This window comes from Acomys minous, assembly GCF_964271855.1.
Source record: "Acomys minous genome assembly, chromosome: 16".
NCBI classification, from domain to species: domain Eukaryota; kingdom Metazoa; phylum Chordata; class Mammalia; order Rodentia; family Muridae; genus Acomys; species Acomys minous.
The window spans coordinates 74,884,251-74,906,771 of NC_140498.1; the positions used below are offsets into that span (position 1 = coordinate 74,884,251).

The following is a 22,521-nucleotide window of genomic DNA, read 5'->3' on the forward strand; positions in this document are numbered from 1 at the left end:
TTGGCCCCTGGACATCTGGGGATCTCCACCTAGAACAGGTTGCCTTCTAACGCAGAGACCGTTAAAAATTGTGCCCAGGTTTCAAGTAATGGCTCAGAAGTTAAGAGCACTCACTGCCTGCTCTGCCTAAGGTCCTGAGTTCAATTTCCAGCAACCACATGGTGCCTCATGCCCATCTGTAATGAGATCCCGTGCCTTCTTGTGGCTGGCAGGCCCACATGTGGGCAGATTATTTTGGTTTGATTTTTTAGGTTTTTCGAAACAGGGTTTCTCTGTGTAGTCTTGGCTGTCCTGGACTCACTTTGTAGACCAGGCTGGCTTCCAACTCACCGAAATCACCTGCCTCTGCCTCCCGAGTGCTGGGATTAAAGGTGTGCACCACCACGTCCAGCATTCTTTTTTAAAAATATTTATTATTTATAAAATAATCTGCCCGTGCCGGGTGTGGTGGCACTTGCCTTTAATCCCAGCATTTGGGAGACAGAGGCAGATGGATCACTATGAGTTCGAGGCCAGGCTGGTCTACAAAGTGGGTCTAGGACAGCCAAGGCTACACAAAGAAACCCTGTCTCAAAAAACAAAAAAGAATTGTGCCCAAGGCCAGGCTGTGGTGGCTCACACCTTCAATCCCAGCACTAGAAAGGCAGAGGCAGGCGGTTCTCAATGAATTCGAGGCTAGCCTGGCCTACATAGCGAGTTCCAGGACATCCAGGGCTACGCAGAGAAACCCTGGGGGGCGGGAACTGTGCACAAGTGGAACCGAATGGAGCCGACCTAGGACACCTTAGTAAGTCTAAGGTGATACCAGACAGCCCGGTATAGTGGCACACACCTGTCATGCAGTCCTTAGGAAGTTGAAATAGCAAAAACCAGGGGTTCAAGGTCATCCTCAGTTTCAGAGCTCCAGGGCAGCAGGGCATCCACAAACCCCAAACTGAATCAAGTGATAATAGAGCACAGCGTGCTGGGTGACAGACAGGCACCGCCAGAGAGGGAGGTGACCACAGAGCAGGGCGGGGCAGGGACAGTAAGAGGCAATCACGCGTGAAACCATCAAGCTAGCACACAATGGGCCCCGGTGGGCAGAGCATGCGCGCGGCGCTACGAGGGCTGGCCGCTGCACCACGTGGGCCGCACAGCGCGCCGGGGCCAGCAGCGGGCCCCGTCGGCCCAAGGCCGGGCGCGGCGGCGCGCGCATGCGTGCGTGCGATTTGCGATCAGGCAGCGCGGCGGACAGCCCCTGTTGCGGGGCGGGAGGGGGGAGGAGGAGTTATATTGCGGGGTCCTTCCTCGCTGGCCCGCTGGTTCCTCAAGGAGCGGAGACGGCAAATGGCGGACTTCGATACCTACGACGATCGGGCCTACAGCAGCTTCGGCGGCGGCAGAGGGTGAGGCGGGCGGGGCGCGGTTTGGCGGGCTGGAGCGTCCGCCGGCCCGAGTGCAAGGGAGGTTCGAAGGGGACGGCCTTGCTGCGCTCACTCGAGACGGGCGGCAGGAAGCGGCCTGCCCAGGCCCCGAGGAGAGGCCTGGAAATGGCGCGCTCCGGGAGCCGCTGGCGACGGTTAGGCTGCTTGGGCTCTTGCTCGCGGCGCGCATCCCTCCGTCGGCTCCGCGCCGGCCTCAGCGTGGCGCATCGCGGGGCCTCCGTCCCAGCCTTAGACTGCAGCGACGCCGGAGGGTTTCCCGGGGAAACCAGCGCCCGCGTCCAGCTTCATTCCCTGCTTAGGCTGAGCTGCAGCTTGGAAGCAAGAGGCGGCCTTGTCCCCTCTCTCCGTGGTCCCCGCTGCTCGGCGGGGCGAGGCCCGCGAACCGCGAGAGAGGTTCCCTTCCTCTTGGCGTCTGGATCCTGGGATCATCCAATCCACAGGGGGAGGCAGGGAGAGTGGACATCCACCAAAACAAATACACCGTAGTGGGGAGTGTGTGTGTGTATGTATGTATGTGTGTGCGTGTGCGTGCGTGCGCGCGAGTCTGCTTCTCTGTGCCTCCCTCGCGTTTAGAATACTTTATTGACAGGTACTACGTGTCGGCTGGCGGAAATGGTTAATTTCTTCCTAGTCCGTTCGCAGAACCTGGAGAATCCGCTTTCGCCTTGGTTCTGATTCTGGGCAGATGCAGACAACATATGACAAATCAACCCAGAAAATCTTTGAACTGATGGATAGATTGCTCCTGGGGCATAATTCCAAAAACCAATACCGGATATTTTGTTCGCTTTTGAATGCACATTACAGCGGGGGTTGTCTGGCATGCCTGAAGTCTTGGGTTCAGTGTCCTGGCAAACAATAGAAATAAACGAGCTAAAGCTCTTGGCCTTAAAACAAACAAACAAACAAACCATTATCGCTTAATAGTAGTTTTATGAGACAATATGTAAGCATCTTGCTTATTTGTCAATGGCACGTTGGCCTTTATCCTTTTTACAGAAAAGGTGACTTGCCTGTGGGCACTATCACAATAGTTCTACTGAGGTTTTAGGTTTCCCAGGTGGCAACCCCCAAAGTGTCTTTTGTTAGGTGAAGAATTAGCCTTTAAATGAGTCACAGGCTTGTTTGGGTGCAGGAGTGTACAGATACCATTTGTGCTCCCCAAAGGAGGAAGTTGGGTATAAGGTGGAGCCACATATATTTTAAGAGGGTATTTTATTTGCTAATAAAAATACAAGTAGGTGTTGGATGAAATGTTAACATGAATGCCCTTGAGGATAGCTTTCTACGGATCAGATTTGTACTAAAGTCCTGTTAGAATTTTTTTTAAATTTATTTTAGATAATGTCTTCATGTGTTTGTAATTCTGGCCAACCTGGACTCACTGTGTAGACCAGGCTGGCCTGGAACTCAAATAGCCCACCTCTGCCTTCCCAATAGTGGAATTCAAGGCATGAACCACCATATTCAGCAGTCCTGCTTAAATGTAATAATTTAGGTTGTGGTTTTTGTTTTGCTTTTCCTCTGCTAGATACATGCCCAAGGGTTCTCCTTTCCTACCCAAATCCCAGCACTATAGAGCCTGAGGCAGGAGAAACCCAGATTTAAAGCCAGCCTGGACTACATAGTGAGATCCTATCTCAAAGAAAAGGAAAGCAAGCCAGGTGTGGTGGTCCATGCCTTTAATCCCGGCACTTGGGAGGCAGAGGCAGGTGGATCGCTGTGAGTTCGAGGCCAGCCTGGTCTACAAAGTGAGTCTAGGACAGCCAAGGTTACACAGAGAAACCCTGTCTTAAGAAAGCTGCCTTAAAAACTTGCTGCTCTGCGTGATGGCACTCATCTTTAATCCTAGCAGTCGGGAGGCAGAGGGAGGGAGATCTCTGAGTTTGAGGCCACATGGTCTACAGAGTGAGTCCAAGACAGCTAAGGCTACACCGAGAAACCCTGTGGGGGTGGGGGACTTGTCAACTTTTTGGTGATGGTGGAGAAGCTGATAGACTTAGTACATACCACTGTTGAGACCCTTGAAAATTAAAAAATATATATATATATAAGTGGAGACATTGTTTTTGTAGGTTATCTGCAAATAAAAAAAGGAAGTGAACAAGGTAAAATTCTCTTAAGATGCAACTTGGGCTGGAGAGATGGCTCAGAGGTTAATTGGAAGATGCTCTTTCAAAGGTCATGAGTTCAATTCCCAGCAACCACATAGTGGCTCACAACCATCTATAACAAGATCTGCTGCCCTTTCCTGTTGAAAAAGTGTACATGCAGGCAGAGCACTGTATTTGCAATTTAAAAACAAAAAAAAGATGTAACTCATTTGAAATAGTAATGGGAAGATGAAAGCAGCCATTTGGCCAGATGTTCTCTTAAAGCTAATTTGAGATTCTTTCTTGTTTGTTTGGGTTGTTTGGTTTTTAGACAGGGTTTCTCTCCTAGACTCACTTTGTAACCCAGGCTGGTTGTAAATTCAGTGATCCGCCTGCCTCTGCCTCCCAAAAAGGCGTGCACCACCATGCCCAGCCCTAATTTGAGATTCTTGACCCTCAGCATCCCTTAAAAAATTTAAAAGTCCCTTTGTTTATAAACCCCTTTTTGACCTGAAAATTTCAAGTTGACTTTGCTTTGTTTCTCCTTTTGAGACAGAATCTCACTCTGTAGCCCTGGCTGCCCTTGGCACTCAAAGATCTGCCTACCTCTACAACTAGGATTAACAGTCTGCGCCACCACCATCAGGCATTTCAGCTGGCTTATTCATGTAAAAGTACATTTCACTTACATATTGATAACCTTACTTTGTATGTGAAGATTTTGCCTGCATGTGTCTGTTTGCCGGGCAATGGGCACTGTCTGGGATGAGTTAGGAGTCTTCCCATAGGTGCTGAAAACCAACCCTGGTACTTTGGAAGAACAGCTAGTGCTCTTTTTTTTTTTTTTTTTTTTTTTTTACAGCTAATGCTCTTAATATATGCTGAGCCATCTCTCATGCCCTTGGGTAGGGGCATTTTGAGACAGTCTCTATTTCTATTTAATCCTGGCTGTCTTGGAACTTGCTGTATAGACCAGGCTGGGAACTCAGATCCTCTTGACCCTGCTTCCTGAGTACCACGCCTGTTCATGCCTCCCCCTCCCCCTTTTTTTCCGGTAGGGTCTCATGTAGCCTAGGTTGAAGCAAACTTACTGTGATGTCTTTGAACTAACATTCTCCTGTCTCTGCTCTTTCAGTGCTTTGATTTCAAGCATGTTTCACTACACCCAGATGCTCGAAATTCTCTGTGTAGCCCTAGCTGTCCTGGAACTCACTGTGTAGACCAGGCTGACCCCGAACTCTCAGATCCACCTGCCTCTGCCTCCTCTTAAAGTCTGTTGAAACGGGGCTTCGTTACATCAGGAGCCTGAGGCAGGAGGATTCAAAGTGAAAAACACTGTTGGTAAGTCTATTTATTGTATGTCTTACAGAGCGACAGATCAGCTACTGCTGTCGTGTTTTAGATGGGTGTTTTTGTTGTTGCTGCTGTTGTTTGTAATAGCTTTGGCTGTCCTGGACTTGCTTTGTAGACCAGGCTGGCTTCGAACTCAGATCCTCCTGCCTCTGCCTCTCAAGTGCTGGGATTAAAGGCATGTACCCAGCTTGAGTGGGTTTTTTGTTTTGTAATTTAGTTCCCTTCCCTCATCACTCAGCTGAGTACTAAACCAGGGCCTGTTCTCAGCTAAGTCTGAAATTTACAGTATGATAGACAGTTGACTGGATATCTTCAATGATTGATCTTTTAATTGCTATTTTAGTAATGTTCATATCAGCAGTTATCTCTGTGCTGTGTGATAATTAAAAATTATAGATGCTTCAGCATATATTGGGAAGCCGTCTTGTACTTTATTGTTTGCTAGTGTTTTCCCTGGTCCAGAACAGGGGGACAATAGCTATGGCCTAAGCCATTCTCAAAAGCCTTTTTTCCCCCTAGACAGGGTCTCTCTGTGTGGCCTTGACTGTCCTGAACTTGCTTTGTAGACCAGGCTGGACCCAAGCTCAGAGAATTAGGTGGGAACTCAGGCCACAGGAACTGGGATTGTTGAAATGTGCCTGCTAGAAATCATTGAGACTACAAATAGAAGGGCTCCTAACGCTTGATGTGGTGACAGGAGCTGTCCCAGCTACTTTTGGTTCTGAGGCAGAAGGATGACTTTGGACAACATAGTTGACTTTGACTCCAAAACAAACAAAAAGCTTGGCATGGTGACACTCAGTAACCTCAGTGCTCCTCTTTGCCTGAGACAGGAGGCTTTCCAGAAAACAACTAGGATGATTGTCAGATTCCAGTTAAGGGGCTTTTTTTGGGGGGGGGGTTGTTTTTTTTGAGACAGGGTCTCTCTGTAGCCTTGGCCGTCCTGGACTCACTTTGTAGATCAGGCTGGCCTGGAACTCACAGCAATCCGCCTACCTCTGCCTCCGAGGGCTGGGATTAAAGGTGTGTGCCACCACGCCCGGCTCCAGTTAAGGGATTTATAATTGAGACCTTAGAGGCCTGTAGGGTTTATGCTCTGTCTCTTAACATCCTTCTGGCTTTTTGTTTACTCCAGTCTTTCAGCCTCAGCTTTCCAAGGGCTTTAAAAACAGCCAGTGCAGCCAGGCGTCACCACGCCTTTAATCCCAGCACTCAGGAGACAGAGGCAGGCGGATCGCTATGAGTTCCAGGCCAGCCAGGTCTACAAAGCAAGTCCAGGGAAGCCAAGGCTACACAGAGAAACCCTGTCTCAAAAAAACCAAAACAAAACAAAACAAAAAGCCAGTGCTTTTTTAGTAAAATGCACATAACTTCAGCTGTACAGTATCCACCTGTGTGTTTAAGAAGTGGAAGCAGGGCATGGTAGTGCGAGCCTTTAGTTCAGCACAAGGAAAGCAGAGGTAAGGGAATTTCTGACAGCCAAGGCCACACAGACAACAAACCTTGTCTTGAAAGAAAAAAGATTCAGCAATGTGTGGAAACAGTGCTTTTTCCACTGATCATTGCTTTATTTTTCACATCACTAGGTAGTATGCTACATACACACTAAAGTCTAGAAACTTGATTTGCCTCCAAGGTTGTCCTCAAACTTGAAGCATACATGATAGTAAATGTTTGCTGAATGATTAGCATTCCTCACAACTGTTTTCAGCTGTTTAAATCCCTCTTGTATATAGCATGTCACCTGAAGGTTATAGTCTTCCGTGCCACATTCAGGGGCAAGGGGCAGCTGAGCTAAGTGAAGGAGTCAGGAGAAGCCTTAGAGGAACATGGTTAAGCTGGGCTTGGTGGCCACACCTGTAATCCCAGCAGTCGGGAGGCAAAGGCAGGCAGAGTTCTGTGATTTCCGGCCAGCCTGGCTACAAAGAGGCCAAGACTGCCAAGGCTATACAAAGAGACCCCCATCTCGAAAACAAAGAAAAACATAATGCATTTTCTTTCAAGACAGGGCTTCTCTGTGTAGCCTTGGCTTTCCTAGACTCACTTTGTAGACCAGGCTGGCCTCGAATTCAAAGCAGTCCACCTGCCTCTGCCTCCCGAGTGCTGGGATTAAAGGCTTGCACCACCATGCCCGGCTTAATTTTATTACTTTCTTGAGACAGGGTCTCATTCTGTATCCCTAGCTACCATGAAAATGTGTAGACCAAACAGACTGGCCTCAATTCACAGACTGCCTGCCTCTGCCTTCTGACTGCCCCTACTAGATTGTGTGTGTGTGTGTGTGTGTGTGTGTGTGTGTGTGTGTGTGTGTTAGGAATGCTTTTGTCTGCATTTACATGTGTCTAGTGTCAGGGGTCAGAAGATCTCCAATTTCCTGCAGTTGGCAAAGATGAGGGTGCTGAAAATGGAGCCCAGGTTTTCTGCAGGAGGAACAAATGCCCTTAGCCAGCTGCTTCATCTCCAGCATCAGTAACATAAGTGGGTACTTATAACTGATGAGTTTCTGCGTGGGCTGGGATACTGCTCATTTAGGAGTGTGCACCTAGCATGTGTGACGTTCTAGGTTTCGGCACCAGGGGTATGTGTCTGTAATCCAGCACTTGGAAGGGAGAGGCAGAAATGTCAGCTCAAGGTCCTCAGCTGCAGAGTCAATACCTTGAAGCCAGCTTAGGACACATGAAACTGCCTCAGAAACAACCAGAGAAATCCCACAGGCACCAGGGCTGTCATCTCTGCTGTGCTGCTTTGGTTGACACCTGAGGAAGGACATCCAGGCCTTACAGTGAGTGCTAGCTCTTACTCTGTAGCATTCAGAACACACGTATCTTGGAAGTTGAATGGATTCTTCCCAGGTGGGACTGTGGAGCATGCGTTTGGCTGCTTTGTTAATCTTTGTTTGTTGTTGGTTTGGTGGGTTTTTTTTGTTTTGTTTTGTTTTTTTGAGACAGGGTCTCTATGTGGCTGTGACTGCCCTGAACCTCAGTATGTAAGCTAGACAGGCCTCAAACTCAGAGATCCTTCTGCCTCCCTAGTGCTTGGAAAGGTTTGGGCCACTATGCCAGGTGCATTTAGGGTTTTGAAACTCAGCAACACTCTATCGTTGGAGATGTTGACACATTGCCTTAACAGTACCCCAAAATGCATATAGCATCAGAAATTAGTCATTTGGAACAGAGTTTCCAACCCTTCAACAGTGGGAGGTGGCCAAGCTCTTGTTGACAAACTCAGGTCTTCCTTCCTTCTCTCACCCCTCTTAAAAACGATTTGTCTCAGACTAGTATGTGGCCTAAGCATTAACAGACCTTGACTTTCCAATCTCCCAAGTGCTGTGAGAAGAGCCAGGCCTGGCTCCCCAACAGGCTGCATGGTGGAGTGGGTATTAGCCAGTTTGGGCACTGTCTAGGTTTGTGCAAAGCCCAACTGCAAGATGAGTGTACTATAAGGGGATGTTGTAGATCATCAGAGCCTATGCAGGGCTAGTAAGAATAACTCAGGAAAGGCAGAGCATCTGTGAGTTGTGTGGTGTTTGTTTTGTGACAGGGTCTTTCTGTGTAGCTTTGCCTAGGATTGAAGGTGTGAATCTTACACTCAGTCTTGGTGTGCATTTTTATGTTTTCCCTCATTTCAAGACAGGGTTTGTCTATGTAGCTTTGGCTGTCTTGGAACTCCGGACCAGGCTAGCCTCCATTGCAGCTCTGTGGGGGCGGGGGGGGGGGGGGAGGATGGGGAAATACCAAGAAGACTTGCTCAAAGGAGACTACTGAAATAGGAACTCACTGTGTAGACCAGGCTGTTCTCAACTTAGAGAGATCTGAACTCAGATCTACTTGTCTCTGCCTACAGGGTGCTAGGATTAATGGGGTGTGCTAGTACACCTGGCATATTTATTTTACTTGAAAATTCATATTTACCCAGCCTGGCCTAAGATTTGGTACAAAACCAAGGATGACATTGAACTCTTGATCCTGTTTCTAACTCCTGTGTGCCTTTAATACTAGGCTTACAGGTGTAATGGAACCTTGGAATTCATCTGTACTAGGCAAATACTCTACTGCAGAACTATATCCTTAGTCTCCACTCCCCACCCCCACCCCCACACCCCTTGTCTTTAACGCTAGGGTGTTTTGTTTGTTTTGTTGAGACAGTCAGTCTTGCTAGGGTTGGCCTCAAATTTGAAACTCCTGCCTCCTGTGTGTGTAGCTGGGATCACAGGCCTGTGCTATTAAGCCAGTTGGACCAATTTTATTTTCTGCTTCATTTACTTAACTGGATCCAACCTCCACTAATCTCTATTCCTTCATTGGTTTCTCTGGATGTGTGTGGTCCTCAAGGCAGCATCCATGGCCTCAATCGTGCTAGACAGGCCAGGCCCTTCACTGAGTGCTGGACCTGATTGGTTTCTTCTATAGTCACTCTGCCTCTGGTCTGTTTGACACCTCCTTGTCTGTGCTAGCCATCTTTATAGAGTTTGCTTCCTCAGTCGGCTGTCTGCAAAAGAGAGCTCAGGTTCCTGCTGCTGTAGAGGATCGCAGACTCCTAGCAGCTCTGCCCTAATGATGTCTTTCTCTAGATCCCTGCTGGAGGGCAGGTGTGAGGCTTGGCCTTCCTTGCTCCTTGTTCTGACCTTTATACAGTTCACTGGTTGGTTGGAGTGAAGAAAATTGACAGCCTAAAGAATTTGAGTTACACTTGGCAGCTGAAAGTTAGATTTCCTGAATTACTACTACTATGAAATACTCCCCTTGTAGCACAGATCATTAGACTGTTCCTAGGTCATTGAATGAGCGGTGGCTTGGTGGTGGTGGTGTGTGTGATAGAGCCTGGGAGCTTGTGAGTATCAGACCTGACTTGGGTTTGGGGTTTAGGGCTAGGCTCTGTGCTTTGGCTACTTAATTCCCAGTTTCCATTCCTCCCTGCTGTCCCAAGTACCTAGCTCAGATCATAACCTCAGGTGTAGCAGCCTAACCTTCGAGTGCCCTGTGGTTGTTAAATTTTATATGGCACTTGGTATTTATGAAGTGGTTTATAGTCAATTAAATTCATTTATAAAACTAATATTTCAAGCATTTATAAAGTAACAGGCAAAATGGAAGCATGCTGTCACCCCAGCACTGGGAAGGTTGGCCAGCCTGGACTTTGGGGGAAAAGGAGCAACTGAAGTACAGAGAAGTAATTGGCAGAGGTCCTACTCCAAGCTTCCAGTGTAGAAAATGAAACTGGTTTTCTAGACCGGTTTTTGTCATGTAGCCCAGGCCCTAACAAAGAAGCACTTACCATGGGGTGGTTAACACAGGCTGCCTCTGAGCAGGCTGCTGGCTTGTCTCGTCTGGCCTCTGGAATACTGTCTCTAGCCAGCTGTTTTGTACTTTCTTTTTGTTTGTTTGTTTTTCAAGACAGGGTTTCTCTGTGTATCCTCTCTGTGGCTGTTCTGGACTGTTGTAGACCAGGCTGTCCTCGAACTCAGAGTGATCCACCTGCGTCAGCCTCTCAAGTGCTGGGATTAAAGGTGTGTGCTGGCCACACCCAGCTGGTACTTCCTTGCTGCTTTCCTGAAAGCTAGGCTTTCTATCTTTCCCAAAAACCAATGCCTTTGAAGTGAACCCCACATTTCCTGGACCTGGACCATTTTGGCTTTGAACTCAGAGATCCACCTGGGATTAAAGGTGTGGGCTACCATGTCCAGCATAAAACCACTGCCTTAACTGCATCCCTTTGAGCTCCCTAGCCTTAGGCAGAGGTCACCTCCTTACTACTGGGCCTGGCCTTGCTGCTTTCACACAGGTCTTCTCTATTATTCACCCTTATTCATGATATCTGTGCACTCATGAGCTCACCTGTCCAGAAACAAGCAGTGCTTAGTTGCATGGCACTGAGTATAGTGTGATGAGAGCTTGCACTGTCCTTCCCTGGTAGGGTCAGTCACATCCCTGTGTTAGCATATTTTTGCTGCCTGTGCCTCCCATAAGCATCACAGTTAGGTAACCCTCCTGACAGAAGGCCGATCAGAATAACAAGGTTGAGTAGAGTGCGGTAAAGTGTCCTGACGTTGGCTGTGCGTTACTTAAAGGGTTAGTAAATATTCGCTTTGAGGTACTCAGATGATGGCTTGCATGTTCATAGTCCAGTCCGAAAGTGGTTTACTGAAAATATTCAGAAGGTGCTTTGAAAGGTGGGAGCATTAAAAGTAGTGTCAGATGGTAAAACAGAGGGCTATCACATAAGATGTAAACTTAAGTGAGGAGGCGGGAGCAAGTGGCTGCAGCCCTCATTCGTAAGCTTGTCCTACTATTCAATCAGGCTGTGGGGCTTGCTTTTGGGGAGTAACGGTTTGGATGTTTTCCTTTTTGAGATGGGTTCACACTGAATGTGAATATGACTTGATTCCTTTTTTGTTTTTGTTTTGTGTTTGGTTTTTGAGACAGGGTTTCTCTGTTATCTTGGCTGTCCTGGACTCACTTTGTAGGCCAGGCTGGCCTCGAACTCACAGCAGTCCACCGCAGTGCTTGGATTAAAGGCATGCGCCACCACGCCCAGCTAATCTTCCTTTATTATAGGCATGCACCACCTATAGGATTAGGAATCTCTTCCCCTGCCCCCCCCCTTTTTTAATGATTTGTTTATTTTATATATAGTATTCTGCCCGCATGTGTGCCTGCAGGCCAGAAGAGGTCACCAGATCTTACTATAGATGGTTATAAGCCACCCATGTGGTTGCTAGGAATTGAACTCAGGAACCTCTGAGCCATATCTCTAGCCCCCTTGTTTTTGTTTTTTTAAGACAGGGTTTTTCTGTGTAGCTCTGGCTGTCTTGGAACTCTGTCTGTAGACAAAGCTGTCCTGGATCTCAGATCTGCCTGCCTCTGCCTCCTGAGTACTGGACTAAAGGTGTGTGCCACCATGCCCAGCATTTGTTAGGGCCTTCTATGACCACTAGTCAGCAGTAGAGAGAAATTATCTAAAGAGATGGCTCAGCTTTAGAATACTTACAGAGAAAGGATCTGTGTTTGATTCCCAGCACCTGCATGGCTCACAAGTTCCAGGGACTGCAATGCCCTCCTGACTTCTATGGGCATCATGCATGTAGTACATATACACATGTGCAGGTAAAACATTCATACACATAAATATAAGTTGAAAATAAGAACTAAAACCAGGTAGGTATGGTGGCCTATGGCTTTAGTCTCCAGACTGGGGAGGCACAGGCAGAAGGATATTTGGATTTGAGGCCATCCTAAGTCTATATAGTGAGTTCCAGGGCTATTTAGAGAGACCTAAGTAAATAACAACAACAAAAAAAAACAAACTTGTAGTCCCTCCTAGAAAAGTTTTCTACATCTCTTCTGGCTAATCTGCTTTGGTTTTTGTTTTGTGACTGGCCTACTGGCCTCCAACTTACTTTATAACTGAGGATAACTGTGCCCCTACCTCACTCTCTCTGTTACTGGCATGTACTACCATGCCTTGCTTTCTTTTTGGTCCATTTGTGTGTATATTAGGTCCAGAGGTCACTGCCAGCTGTCTTCCTCATTCACTTTCCATATTAGCTTTGAGACAGGTTCTTCCTGAACCTGGAACTCACTGTTCAGCTAGACTAGATGGCGGCCAGTAAATCCCCAGAGATGCATACTTGGGTCCTCATGCATGCATGGCAAGTACCTCACCTAGACTGGGCCACTCAGCCCATCTCCCCCACCTGCAAGGCAGGGTCTTATGTAGCTTCGGCTGGTCTGGAGCACCTGATCCTCTTGACTTCATGCTCCTCAGTGTTCCCATATTTCTTGTGGATTTTGTATGCAGGGTATTGACTTAGGTTTTACCACATAAACATTGCAGATACAAAGTCTAGCCCAGCAAGAGAGCCACTTGTCAAATAGGTGATGTGGTATGTTAGGACCATCTTGTGCAGTGTTTATATTTTTTGTTACTGTGCCTATTTCTGTCAAAATCAGGCGCTTGCTTGATAAAGTAAGGAGGATGCTGGGCAGACAGTGCGGCAGTGGAAACAGATCAGTGGCCTACTATTGTGGGTCAGTAGCCTTAAACTCTTCATGCTTCTCTCCTTTTAGGTCCCGCGGCAGTGCTGGTGGCCATGGGTCCCGAAGCCAGAAGGAGCTGCCCACGGAGCCCCCCTACACAGCTTATGTAGGAAATCTCCCTTTTAACACAGTTCAGGGTGACATAGATGCTATCTTTAAGGATCTCAGCATACGGAGTGTGCGGCTAGTCAGAGACAAAGACACGGACAAATTTAAAGGTGAGTTTGAGGTATTGTGGATGAGTGTGGAAGGTTAAGGGGATACATGCCAGGCGTGGTGGCACACTTTTAATCCCAGCACTCCCAGCACTCTGGAGGCAGAGGTAGGCGGATTGCTGTGAATTTGAGGCCAGCCTGGTCTACAAAGCAAGTTCCAGGACAGCCAAGGCTGACACAGAAAAACCAAAAAGGGGGGTGGGGGAAAACATAAATGAAAATGAGCTAAGTGAGCGGAGGCTCTGCTCTAGCATGTGTGTCCTGTGAACCTGCTCCACAAGCAGAAGTCAGCATGGCCCTTTAACTCAGTTCTGCAGTTCCCCTCTGGGGATCAGTGTTTTACACTTGATGTAGTTTATAGTGCCCATGTTTGTCTGCCCAGCTTTCATGCAGTTCAGTCTTTGCAGGCACAGGAGCTACTAAAAACAACTTTAAAACAAAACAACAAAACCCCATTTACTTGTGTGTTTATACATCCCTGGAAACAACTTTCTTTGACACAGTGTTTCTCTGTGTAGTCCAGGCTGCCCTGACTCACTTTGTAGACCAAGCTGGCCTTGAACTCACAGAGATCCACCTGCCTCTGCCTCCCCCAAGTGCCAGGATTAAAAATATGCACCACCACACCTTTTGAAAACAACTTTTTAAAAGGAAAAACTAGATTTATTTTTACATTGTACTTGTATGTGAATGTTTTGCATATATAGGTACTGTGTGTGAGCCGTGTAGAGTGCCTGGATCTGGGGGTTACAGGTAGTTGTGAACTACCATATGAGTCCTGGGACTTGAGCCCTGGTCCTCCACAAGAGCAATAAACACTCTTAACCAGTGAACATCTCTATAGCCCTGAAAATAACTCTTATAAAAAAGTGTTTCCCTCGTCCTTGATGTTTTTCTTGGTGGCCTCCTGATAATTGTTATAAAATCTGAAAGTAGCCCTGGTGATGCCAGACTCCCTTGGGAAACTGGGCATAATTTGGCATGGCTAGTTCATTTCACATGCAATCTTGTCTGAATGGACCAAGGATGGAAAGATGTATAAGCATACCCTTCCTTCTAAGGCCTAAGTGCATGGTCTTGGGTTCATTCAGCTTAGCCTGTGCAGCCAAGAGAAGTTCAGGGTAGAAGCCAGGCCAGAAGCAAAAAGCAGAAAGTCTGGCCTTGCATAGGCTTTGCTTCAGACCCTCCAGCTAGCCATGGCGTATAACCAGGTAGTGTCAGGGAATCCCAGGGTGCATGCTAACAAGCACTAGCAAACCAAATTTGCTTAAGACTTATGGATCAACCTAGCTTCTGACTGCGTCAGTATTAGATGCCTTAGGGTTGTCTCTTGGAACATTTTGTTGAGTTAGAGCTTTAGAGGGTGAGGTCTGTGGCTGCACTGCCTCCTTGAACTTGGAAATCACTCTGCCAGTTGCCCTTCACTGAATCCACTTAGGGAAGACAACTCCCCTTAGCCAGCCACAGGCTAGTGTTCTCAAAGAGTGAGCGACAACAGTGGGTTCAGATCTTCAGAGCGCCATCTTGTGCCTCAAAGTGGGGTCTGGTTTTTACACAGAATGACCTACGAGAAGGGATATGGGGTACAGCATGAACACATGGCTCTGCACTACTTAACCCAGACTTAGACATCACAGAAAAGGGCAAGGACAGCTGGACATGGTGGTGCACGCCGTTAATCTCAGCAGTAAACCCCATTTACTTGTGTGTTTGTACATCCCTGAAAAAAAGTTTATAGACCAGGCTGGCCTTGAACCCACATCCATCCACCTGCCTCTGCCATCCTGAGTGCTGGGATTAAAGGCGTGTGCCACCACGCCCAGTATTTTGTTGTTGTTGGTTTTTTGTTTGTTTGTTTGTTTGTTTGTTTTTCAAGACAGGGTTTCTCTGTGTAACAGTTCTGGCTGTCCTGAAACTTGCTCTGTAGTCCAGGGTGGCCTAGAACTCTTTGAGATCTATTGCCTCTGCCTCCCATGTGCTGGGATTAAAGGCATACCCCACCACGCCCCAGCTTATCATTAGTTACTTATGTAGCAAGTTTGAGGCCAGCCAGGGCTACATGAGACCTCATCTTAAGGTTGGGTTGGGGGCTTATACTAGAATGTTCTAGGATCTACTGCCACTTAAATGGCTCAACACTACTGGCTGTGGTGTCTAGTGATGCTAATGAGATTACCACAGGCCTGGAGTCCAGGATATATATATATATACATACAAAGTGGCTTCTGTTTTTTTTTTTTTTTCAGGGTTCTGCTATGTAGAATTTGATGAGGTGGATTCCCTGAAGGAGGCTCTGACTTACGATGGTGCAGTAAGTACTTCAGCTTCCCTTGCCCAGGCAGCAGCCTGGTATGTGTTGTTCCTGTTGATACGTAAACTGTTTTCCCCTTGTCTTCAGCTCTTGGGTGACCGGTCACTTCGTGTGGACATTGCAGAAGGCAGAAAACAAGATAAAGGTGGCTTTGGATTCAGGAAAGGCGGACCCGATGACAGAGGTGATTAGCTGTTTTAAAACAGGACGCAATTCGGCGGTATGCACACTGATTACCATTCCTATGCATCATCTACTGAGGATGACTCAAACCTGATGGGTTCCTGAGAGCTTAGGTTTTGTCATATTTCTGCAGTGACATGGGGTTTCTATTGTGATGAAACACCATGACCAAAAGTAACTTGGAGGAAAGGGTTTATTTGGCTTAAACTTTCACGTGACTGACCATTGAAGGAAGGCAGGGCAGGAGCTGATACAGAGACCATGGAGGGGTGCTGCTTACTGCCTTGCTCCCCGATGGGCTTGCTCAGCCTGCTTTCTTACAGATCCCAGGACCACCAGCTCAGAGACGGCACCTCTCAGTCACTAATTGAGAAAATGCCCTAGAGGCATTCGTATGGCCCAATCTAATGGAGGACTTTTTTTTTCTTTTAAAGATTTATTTATTATGTATACAGTGTTTTGCCTTCAGGTCAGAAGAGGGCACCAGATCTCATTATAGATGGTTGTGAGCCACCATGTGATTACTGGGAATTGAACTCAGGGCCTTTGGAAGAGCAGTCAGTGCTCTAATCTGCTGTGTCATCTCTCCAGCATCCCAGATTTTTTAAATTGAGGTTCCTCTCTCATGACTCTAGCTCGTGTCAAACTGACATAAAAACTATCCAGCACCTGCAGCACCGTGACCTTGTCCTAGATAGGCTTCTCTTGCTGTGGTCAGTCATTGACCAAAAGCAACTTGGGGAAGAAACTGATGTGGTCACAGTCTGTCCCTCATCCAGGGAAGCTGAGGCAGAAACCATACAAGGAATGCAGCATCCTGGCATGCTCAGCTTGCTTCCTTATATAACGTAGGCTCACCTACCCATCCTGAACTGGGCCCCCCCTAACCAGTCATTAATCTAGAAAATGCCCCCACCCCACCCCGGACCAGGCATGTCAGTGCATGCCTGTAACCCCAGCACAGCATGGAGGCAGAGGCAGGTGGATCTCTGAGTTTGAGGTGAGCCTCGTCTACAGAGCAGTTCAGGACAGCCAAGGCTACACAAAGAAACCCTGTCTACAAAAAAGAAAAGAAAATGTCTCCTAAGAAATTCTCACAGGCCACGCCTTTAATCCCAGCACTCAGGAGGCAGAGGCAGGCATATAGCTGTGAGTTCAAGGCCAGCCTGGTCTACAAAGCGAGTCCAGGACACAGGGAGACCCTGTCTCAAAAAAAAAAAAACAAACACAGGCCAGTCTGGTGGAGACAGTTTCTGAATTGAGGTTCCCTCTTTTTGAATTATTACGTTTGTGGCAACAAAAACTAATGAGCACAGACCTCAACTGTCTTTTTTGTGTGTGTCCTCAGGAATGGGTGGCTCTCGAGAACCTAGAGGTGGATGGGATTCCCGGGATGACTTCAACTCTGGTATCAGTATTTAAACATTGCACTCTTCCCAAGTTGCCCTGTTTTCTTTGTTTCTCAGGAGTGTCCAGCCTAGACAGGCTTTCAGCTCCTGAGCTAAGGCTCTCATGGCCGGGTAGAGAGACCAGGCAGGCCCTCTCTCCTGCTCTCCCCCTGAGCCTGTTACACATGTTACAAAAAGAATTAGCAGTGGTTCCAGATAAAACATAGCATAGAGGCTCCAGAGCTGCCCAGGAAACCTCAATGCTGTGGATCCTAGCAGCCAGTGCTTTTCAAGGCGAGAGCTCTGGTCCTTTCAAGGTAGATAAGGCTGTGCTTTAGCATCCCCTCCTCAGCCAACCCGGGTTCATGAGAGGATGTCTGGAACAGTAGGGATGGGAAGCACAGGCAAGCAAATGCAAAGCCCTATGGCCAGTCAGAAATGAGCTTATTCATACAAGTACAGTAGCATGCAGTAACCCTGTACTTATGAATAAGCTGCTCTCTGACTAAAATGTGCAACATAATGTCTCAGAGTCAGGCAAGGAAGCAGCTCCTGGGGTGGCAGCATTAGAGCCTTAGTCCTAGACATAGCAGAGTCACACTCAGCAATAAAACGAGCAAATTATTATTGGCCAGTTGTCTTGTTTTGGCCAAGAATCCAGCTAGAGCCCCTGCCTTACCACCTCTGGGACCCAGAGTCACCTGCCAGGGGGTGTTGACCTCTAAAACATATGGGATTCAAGTATTTTGATGGCACCCTAAAGGAATGTTGTCTGTTTTTTGTAGATGAAAATGTCCCAGTCAAGCTGGGAGTAGGTAGCTCAGTAGCTAAGCATGTAGGGAGAGGTCCTGCATTTAAGCCCTACACTACATGTGCACACAAGCCAGGCCTTCCAGAAATAACAGCCAGTGTGCTAACACTTGACTTTGTAAAGAAAAGTAAGGGGTCTCATGGTGTGCTTCCTAGATGTCCATAGATGGGCTTGTCTCCTCCTGGATAACCTTCCTGTTGGGGCTTGGGGGCTTTGTTTAAGATTTATGTGTATGAGTGTTTGTCTTCAGTGTATATGTTTAGAGAGGGTTGTGAGCCACCATGTGGTTGCTAGGACTTGAACTCGGGACCTCTGAAAGAGCAGCCTGTGCTCTTAACCTCTGAGCCATCTCTCCAGCCCAGAAGAGGGCATATTAAAATAGACTATATATAATCCCAGTGCGTAGAGGAAATTCAAATAAAGGAAGCAGACACATTTGTCTGAATGCATTCTTGTCCCCTGTATGTGCTATTCTGGTTTTTTCTTTAGCTAGGAGCCCACCATGTAGCCTTGGTTTACTGGAACACTGTGTAGCCCAGGCTGGCCTCACACACATTCCTTCTGTCTTCCTCTCAAGCAATGGGTCTAAAGGCATATACCACCTCCTGTGCATACAATCCGCAGTGTGTGTGTGTGTGTGTGTGTGTGTGAGAGAGAGAGAGAGAGAGAGAGAGAGAGAGAATGTGTATGCGCAGGCTTGTAGGTCAGGTCGGTTTTTAGAAAAGGTGGTCTCCTGCCAGTGGGGGGCGGGGGCAGGGGAACCAGGCATTGTAGTCAGGTCAGCAGGCTTAGTAGCAAGCGCTTTTCCTTCCTGAAGTATCTCTAGGTTTATTTTTGAAACAGGGTCTCTTATTAGCCAGAGCTTATTTGTTCAGCTAGGCTGGTTGGCCAGTAAGCCCCAGGGACCTACTGTCTCTGCCTCCTCAGTGCTGGGATTACGAACGAGCCCATGGTACCACATGAGAGCCCATGGAGACCAGTCATTAGCTCCAGATTTCCTGGAGTTGGCAGTGATTGGCAGTTATGAGCCACCTGATGGCCTACTAGGAACTAAACTCAAAGTCTAAAAATGCAAGCTCTTTGAATGAATGGGTCATCTCTAGCCTGTCCATTCCTACCACCTTTTAATTTATTTTTATTTTATGTACATTGGTTTTTGACTGTATGCACTTCTTGTAAGGGTGCCAGATCCCCTGGGACAGGAGCTACAGATGGTGGTGAGCTGCCGTGTGAGTGCTGGGAATTTAATCTTAGTCCTCTGGAAGAGCAGCTAGTGTCTCTTAACCACTGAGCCATCTCTCCAGCTCTTGCCTTTGTGTTGTTTTTCTTTTTTCAAGACAGTTTCTCTGTGTAGCCTTGGCTGTCCTGGAACTCTAGCCCAGGCTGGCCCGGAACCCAGAGACTCACCTGCCTCTCCCTCCTGTGCTGGAATTAAAGGCGTCCATTGCCACCACCCAGCTTGCACATTTTTATACACTTAATTTTGAGAAAATTTTTAGATCTAGACAAAATAAGCATTAAATTGAGAGTCAGTTCCTAGAACATTGTCTTTCTTTGATGTGGTGGTATAGACTATTATTAACTCAGTGTCTTCTTTTCTTAGGCTACAGGGATGACTTCTTAGGGGGTAGGGGGGGCAGTCGCCCTGGGGACCGGCGAGCAGGCCCTCCAATGGGGAGTCGCTTCCGAGATGGCCCTCCCCTCCGTGGCTCCAACATGGACTTCAGAGAACCCACAGAAGGTATGGCAGATATCTTTGGGAGTTGCTGTCCACCTCTTGGAAACCTTCCTCTTTCCCTACAGTGGTCTTAGTCTGAATAATGGGCTGGCTTCAAATGTCAGTCATCAAACTTGTAAGAGACCATTTTGAAAATTGGATAATGGCTCAAAATCCTGGCACTTAGGGTAGAAGCTAGAAGATCCACATTTCAGTGTCATCCTCAGCTACATAACAAGTTTGAGGCAAGCCTGGGCTACGTGAGGACCTGTCACAGGGTGCTGGGTCTTTGAGGTCCCTGCAGTTTGGTCATCAGCTTGGATGTGGCATGTAACCTGTGTTTTCTGTCTTCCAGAGGAACGAGCACAGAGACCACGGCTGCAGCTTAAACCTCGGACGGTGGCGACGCCCCTCAACCAAGTAGCCAACCCTAACTCAGCCATCTTCGGGGGAGCCAGGCCCAGAGAGGAAGTGGTTCAGAAGGAGCAAGAATGAGCTTAGGTTGGGAGGGAATGGGGCGTGGGGGAGCTGGAGCAAGACCACAGCCTGGTGGCGGCAGGTCGCCCTGCAGGCCCCATTCCCACCTGGCACTGTCCTCCTTACAGCGGAAACACAGAGCTTGTGAGTGCATGTCAGCTGTTAACAAGTGGTTTCTAGTACATTCTTGGCTTTGCTATATCTATCTAGTGCCTGTTTTGTGCTTTCTTTCTGTTTTTTTCTCTCCCCTCTCATTCCTGGCCTCTCCCTGCCCCTTCCCACGCGGTGTGGATGTGGTCACGTGCGGAAGGTGGGCTGAGGTGCTTCATCCTCCTTTGCTTTCTTTCTTTCTTTCTTTCTTTCCTTTACACACCCAGGCCACACTCTGGGCTTGCTGTCCTCTGCTTTTTCTCGGAGCTTCTCTCCAACCTGCATGTCGAGTTCTGTGTTGCTGTGGCTTCTGGGAAAGAGCTGGAGCCATCCGCTAGGCGGCTGATGGTAACTGTTGATATCCAGCTGGGATGAGCATGCAGAATTGGAGGCAGCTTGCTTTCAGAACAAGGAAACATGCCTGCTGGTCCTGGCAGACTGCTGTGTTTAGGCACCCCACACCTGCCCCAGCAGCCTAGTGAGGCCAAAAGGTGCGGAGGAACCTGGACATTCTGTATTGGTGGCAGCCTGAGTGCCAGCGGCCTCGTGGCTTTGCTCCTGCTCGCTCTTAAGACCAAGCGCAAGCTCATTCCCTGCTCTTCCTGGGCCATGGAGGCCCCTGTGGGTGCAGCCCGGTGCAGCTCAATCCGCTTCCTGCGGCTAAGGCCTGTGGGAAGCAGGGGTGGTGCTGGAGCTGCACTGGGCAGCTGTGCTTGCACTGGGTCTGTGCACTCTTTCCATTGTGTCTGTCTGCTCCGGGGCACTTAGCCCAAGAGGCTGCTCCCCATCACAGCTCAAGGCCTAGAGTCCGGCACTTTCTCTGATCGGTTGCACAGCTGTTGAGGCCCTCAGTACCTGGATGTCTAGAAACCTCTAAGCTTGCTGCCCCCTCTGTGGGGCAGACCCTGCTCCCACAGACAGTGTTGAGCACTCACCTGGGAGCAAGGGAATCAGGCTTTGCGTTAGTTTGAACAGCTGTATGTGAACAAATGGGAAACGATTTGGCACCAAGTCCCCATCTGTTCCCATTGGAGCAGTTAGGGGTCAGCCAGCCTTAGGGAAAGGGGGCTGCGAGAGGTGCACAGCTTGCTTATTAGCTAGCAGCTTCCTGCCAGCCTACCCCTTAGCTCGTGATTGTCTTTGTCGCAAGGTCTCGGCAATTTACAGAACTCTCACTCCTTCCCTCGCCTGCCATCTTTTCTGCTTCTGAGATAAGAACCATTTGTGTAACACCAATACCTAACTTAAGACAGACATGCATCGCGTGGTTGTAATCAAAGCTGATGCTTTCAGATGATCTAATCCATCTCCAATGCGGATAAGACAGAACAGGCGCGTCCATCCACACTGCTGGGCGCCCAGCTGACTGTAAGAATGGGATTCCAAACACTTAACACATTCAGTTCTATGACAGAAAGTGAGTCTATGGATATGGTATTTTGTGAATGATCTTTTAAATAAAAGAGAACCTTACGTAACATTTACTGCTTGTCTTTCTGGCCACTTATGGAGTTGAGTTTTGAATTTTGGAATTGCTATTGAGAAGCATTTTAGAAGTGATTCAGGTGGCCTGATCCAGGTAGCTTTGAGACATTCCAAGGGTCAAACTGGTCCGTGATCCTGCTAGGCAAGCACTGCACCACTGAGCATGCTGTCTCTCAGCTGCATTCTGTGGTGTGTTGGATGGCCTGCTTTGCAGAAGCCTGGTCCTTGGAATCTCAAAAGAAGAAAGTGGAGCTTGGCCAGTCATCTCAGCACCTAAAGGACAGTGTTTATTATGTGAGCATCTTCCAGCATCCATGTAAAACACTGTACACCCGCAGTCCCAGCACTAGAGGGGCAGACAGGAAGATCCCTAGGACTTGTTGGCCACCCAGTCTAGCCCAAGTATGGGAGCTCTGGTTCAGTGACAGACTCTATTTGAAGATGGCTCAAAAAGTTAAACTGTTCTTCCAGAGAACCCAAATTCAATTCCCAGTGCTTACATGGTAGCTCACAACCATCTAACTCCAGTCCCAGGAGGTCTGGTGTCCTCTTCTGACTGCCATCATCAGGCACAAATGCACCTTCCGGTAAAATGCCCTTACACATTAAAAAAGAAGAAAAAATATGCTGGGCATAGTGGCACACCTTTAATCCCAGCACTCAGAAACTGACCCACAGTTCTGTTCAAGACCAGCATGGCCTACATAATGAGAGCATGTCTCAAAAATGAGGGAGAAACTTAAAAAGATGTGCCCTAGCTTACAGCCTGTGTGCCCTCAGGAGCCACCTGTAAGCGTAGGTGTGACCCTAACAATGCTCAAATGAAAGGGTGTTTTTCCATAGTGTTTGAACCATCTACATTGATGTGTTCATCC

General features: G+C 48.0%; 1 protein-coding gene across 2 annotated transcripts; it reads left to right on the forward strand.

Annotated features, from left to right (window-relative positions):
• Positions 1–1,189: 1,189 nt before the first annotated feature.
• On the forward strand, positions 1,190–21,639 carry EIF4H (eukaryotic translation initiation factor 4H). 2 transcript variants are annotated; one of them, XM_084764805.1, is made up of 7 exons: positions 1,195–1,388; positions 12,940–13,127; positions 15,371–15,435; positions 15,523–15,619; positions 16,967–17,026; positions 19,421–19,558; positions 19,890–21,639. In XM_084764805.1, exons 1-7 carry the CDS (start codon positions 1,330–1,332, stop codon positions 20,027–20,029), a joined length of 747 nt encoding a protein of 248 aa, XP_084620931.1. In that variant the 5' UTR covers positions 1,195–1,329; the 3' UTR covers positions 20,030–21,639. The 2 variants fall into 2 exon arrangements, with proteins under 2 accessions (XP_084620932.1, XP_084620931.1); XM_084764806.1 differs by lacking the exon at positions 16,967–17,026 and having other exon boundaries at positions 1,190–1,388.
• Positions 21,640–22,521: the final 882 nt, after the last annotated feature.

Bases quoted from the DNA above. Each gene is read 5' to 3' on its own strand.
- EIF4H (XM_084764805.1), top strand. From the start codon at position 1,330: ATGGCGGACTTCGATACCTACGACGATCGGGCCTACAGCAGCTTCGGC. The intron at 17,027-19,420 runs GTATCAGTATTT...TTCTTTTCTTAG, and splicing joins CCGGGATGACTTCAACTCTG to GCTACAGGGATGACTTCTTA. The intron at 19,559-19,889 runs GTATGGCAGATA...TCTGTCTTCCAG, and splicing joins CTTCAGAGAACCCACAGAAG to AGGAACGAGCACAGAGACCA.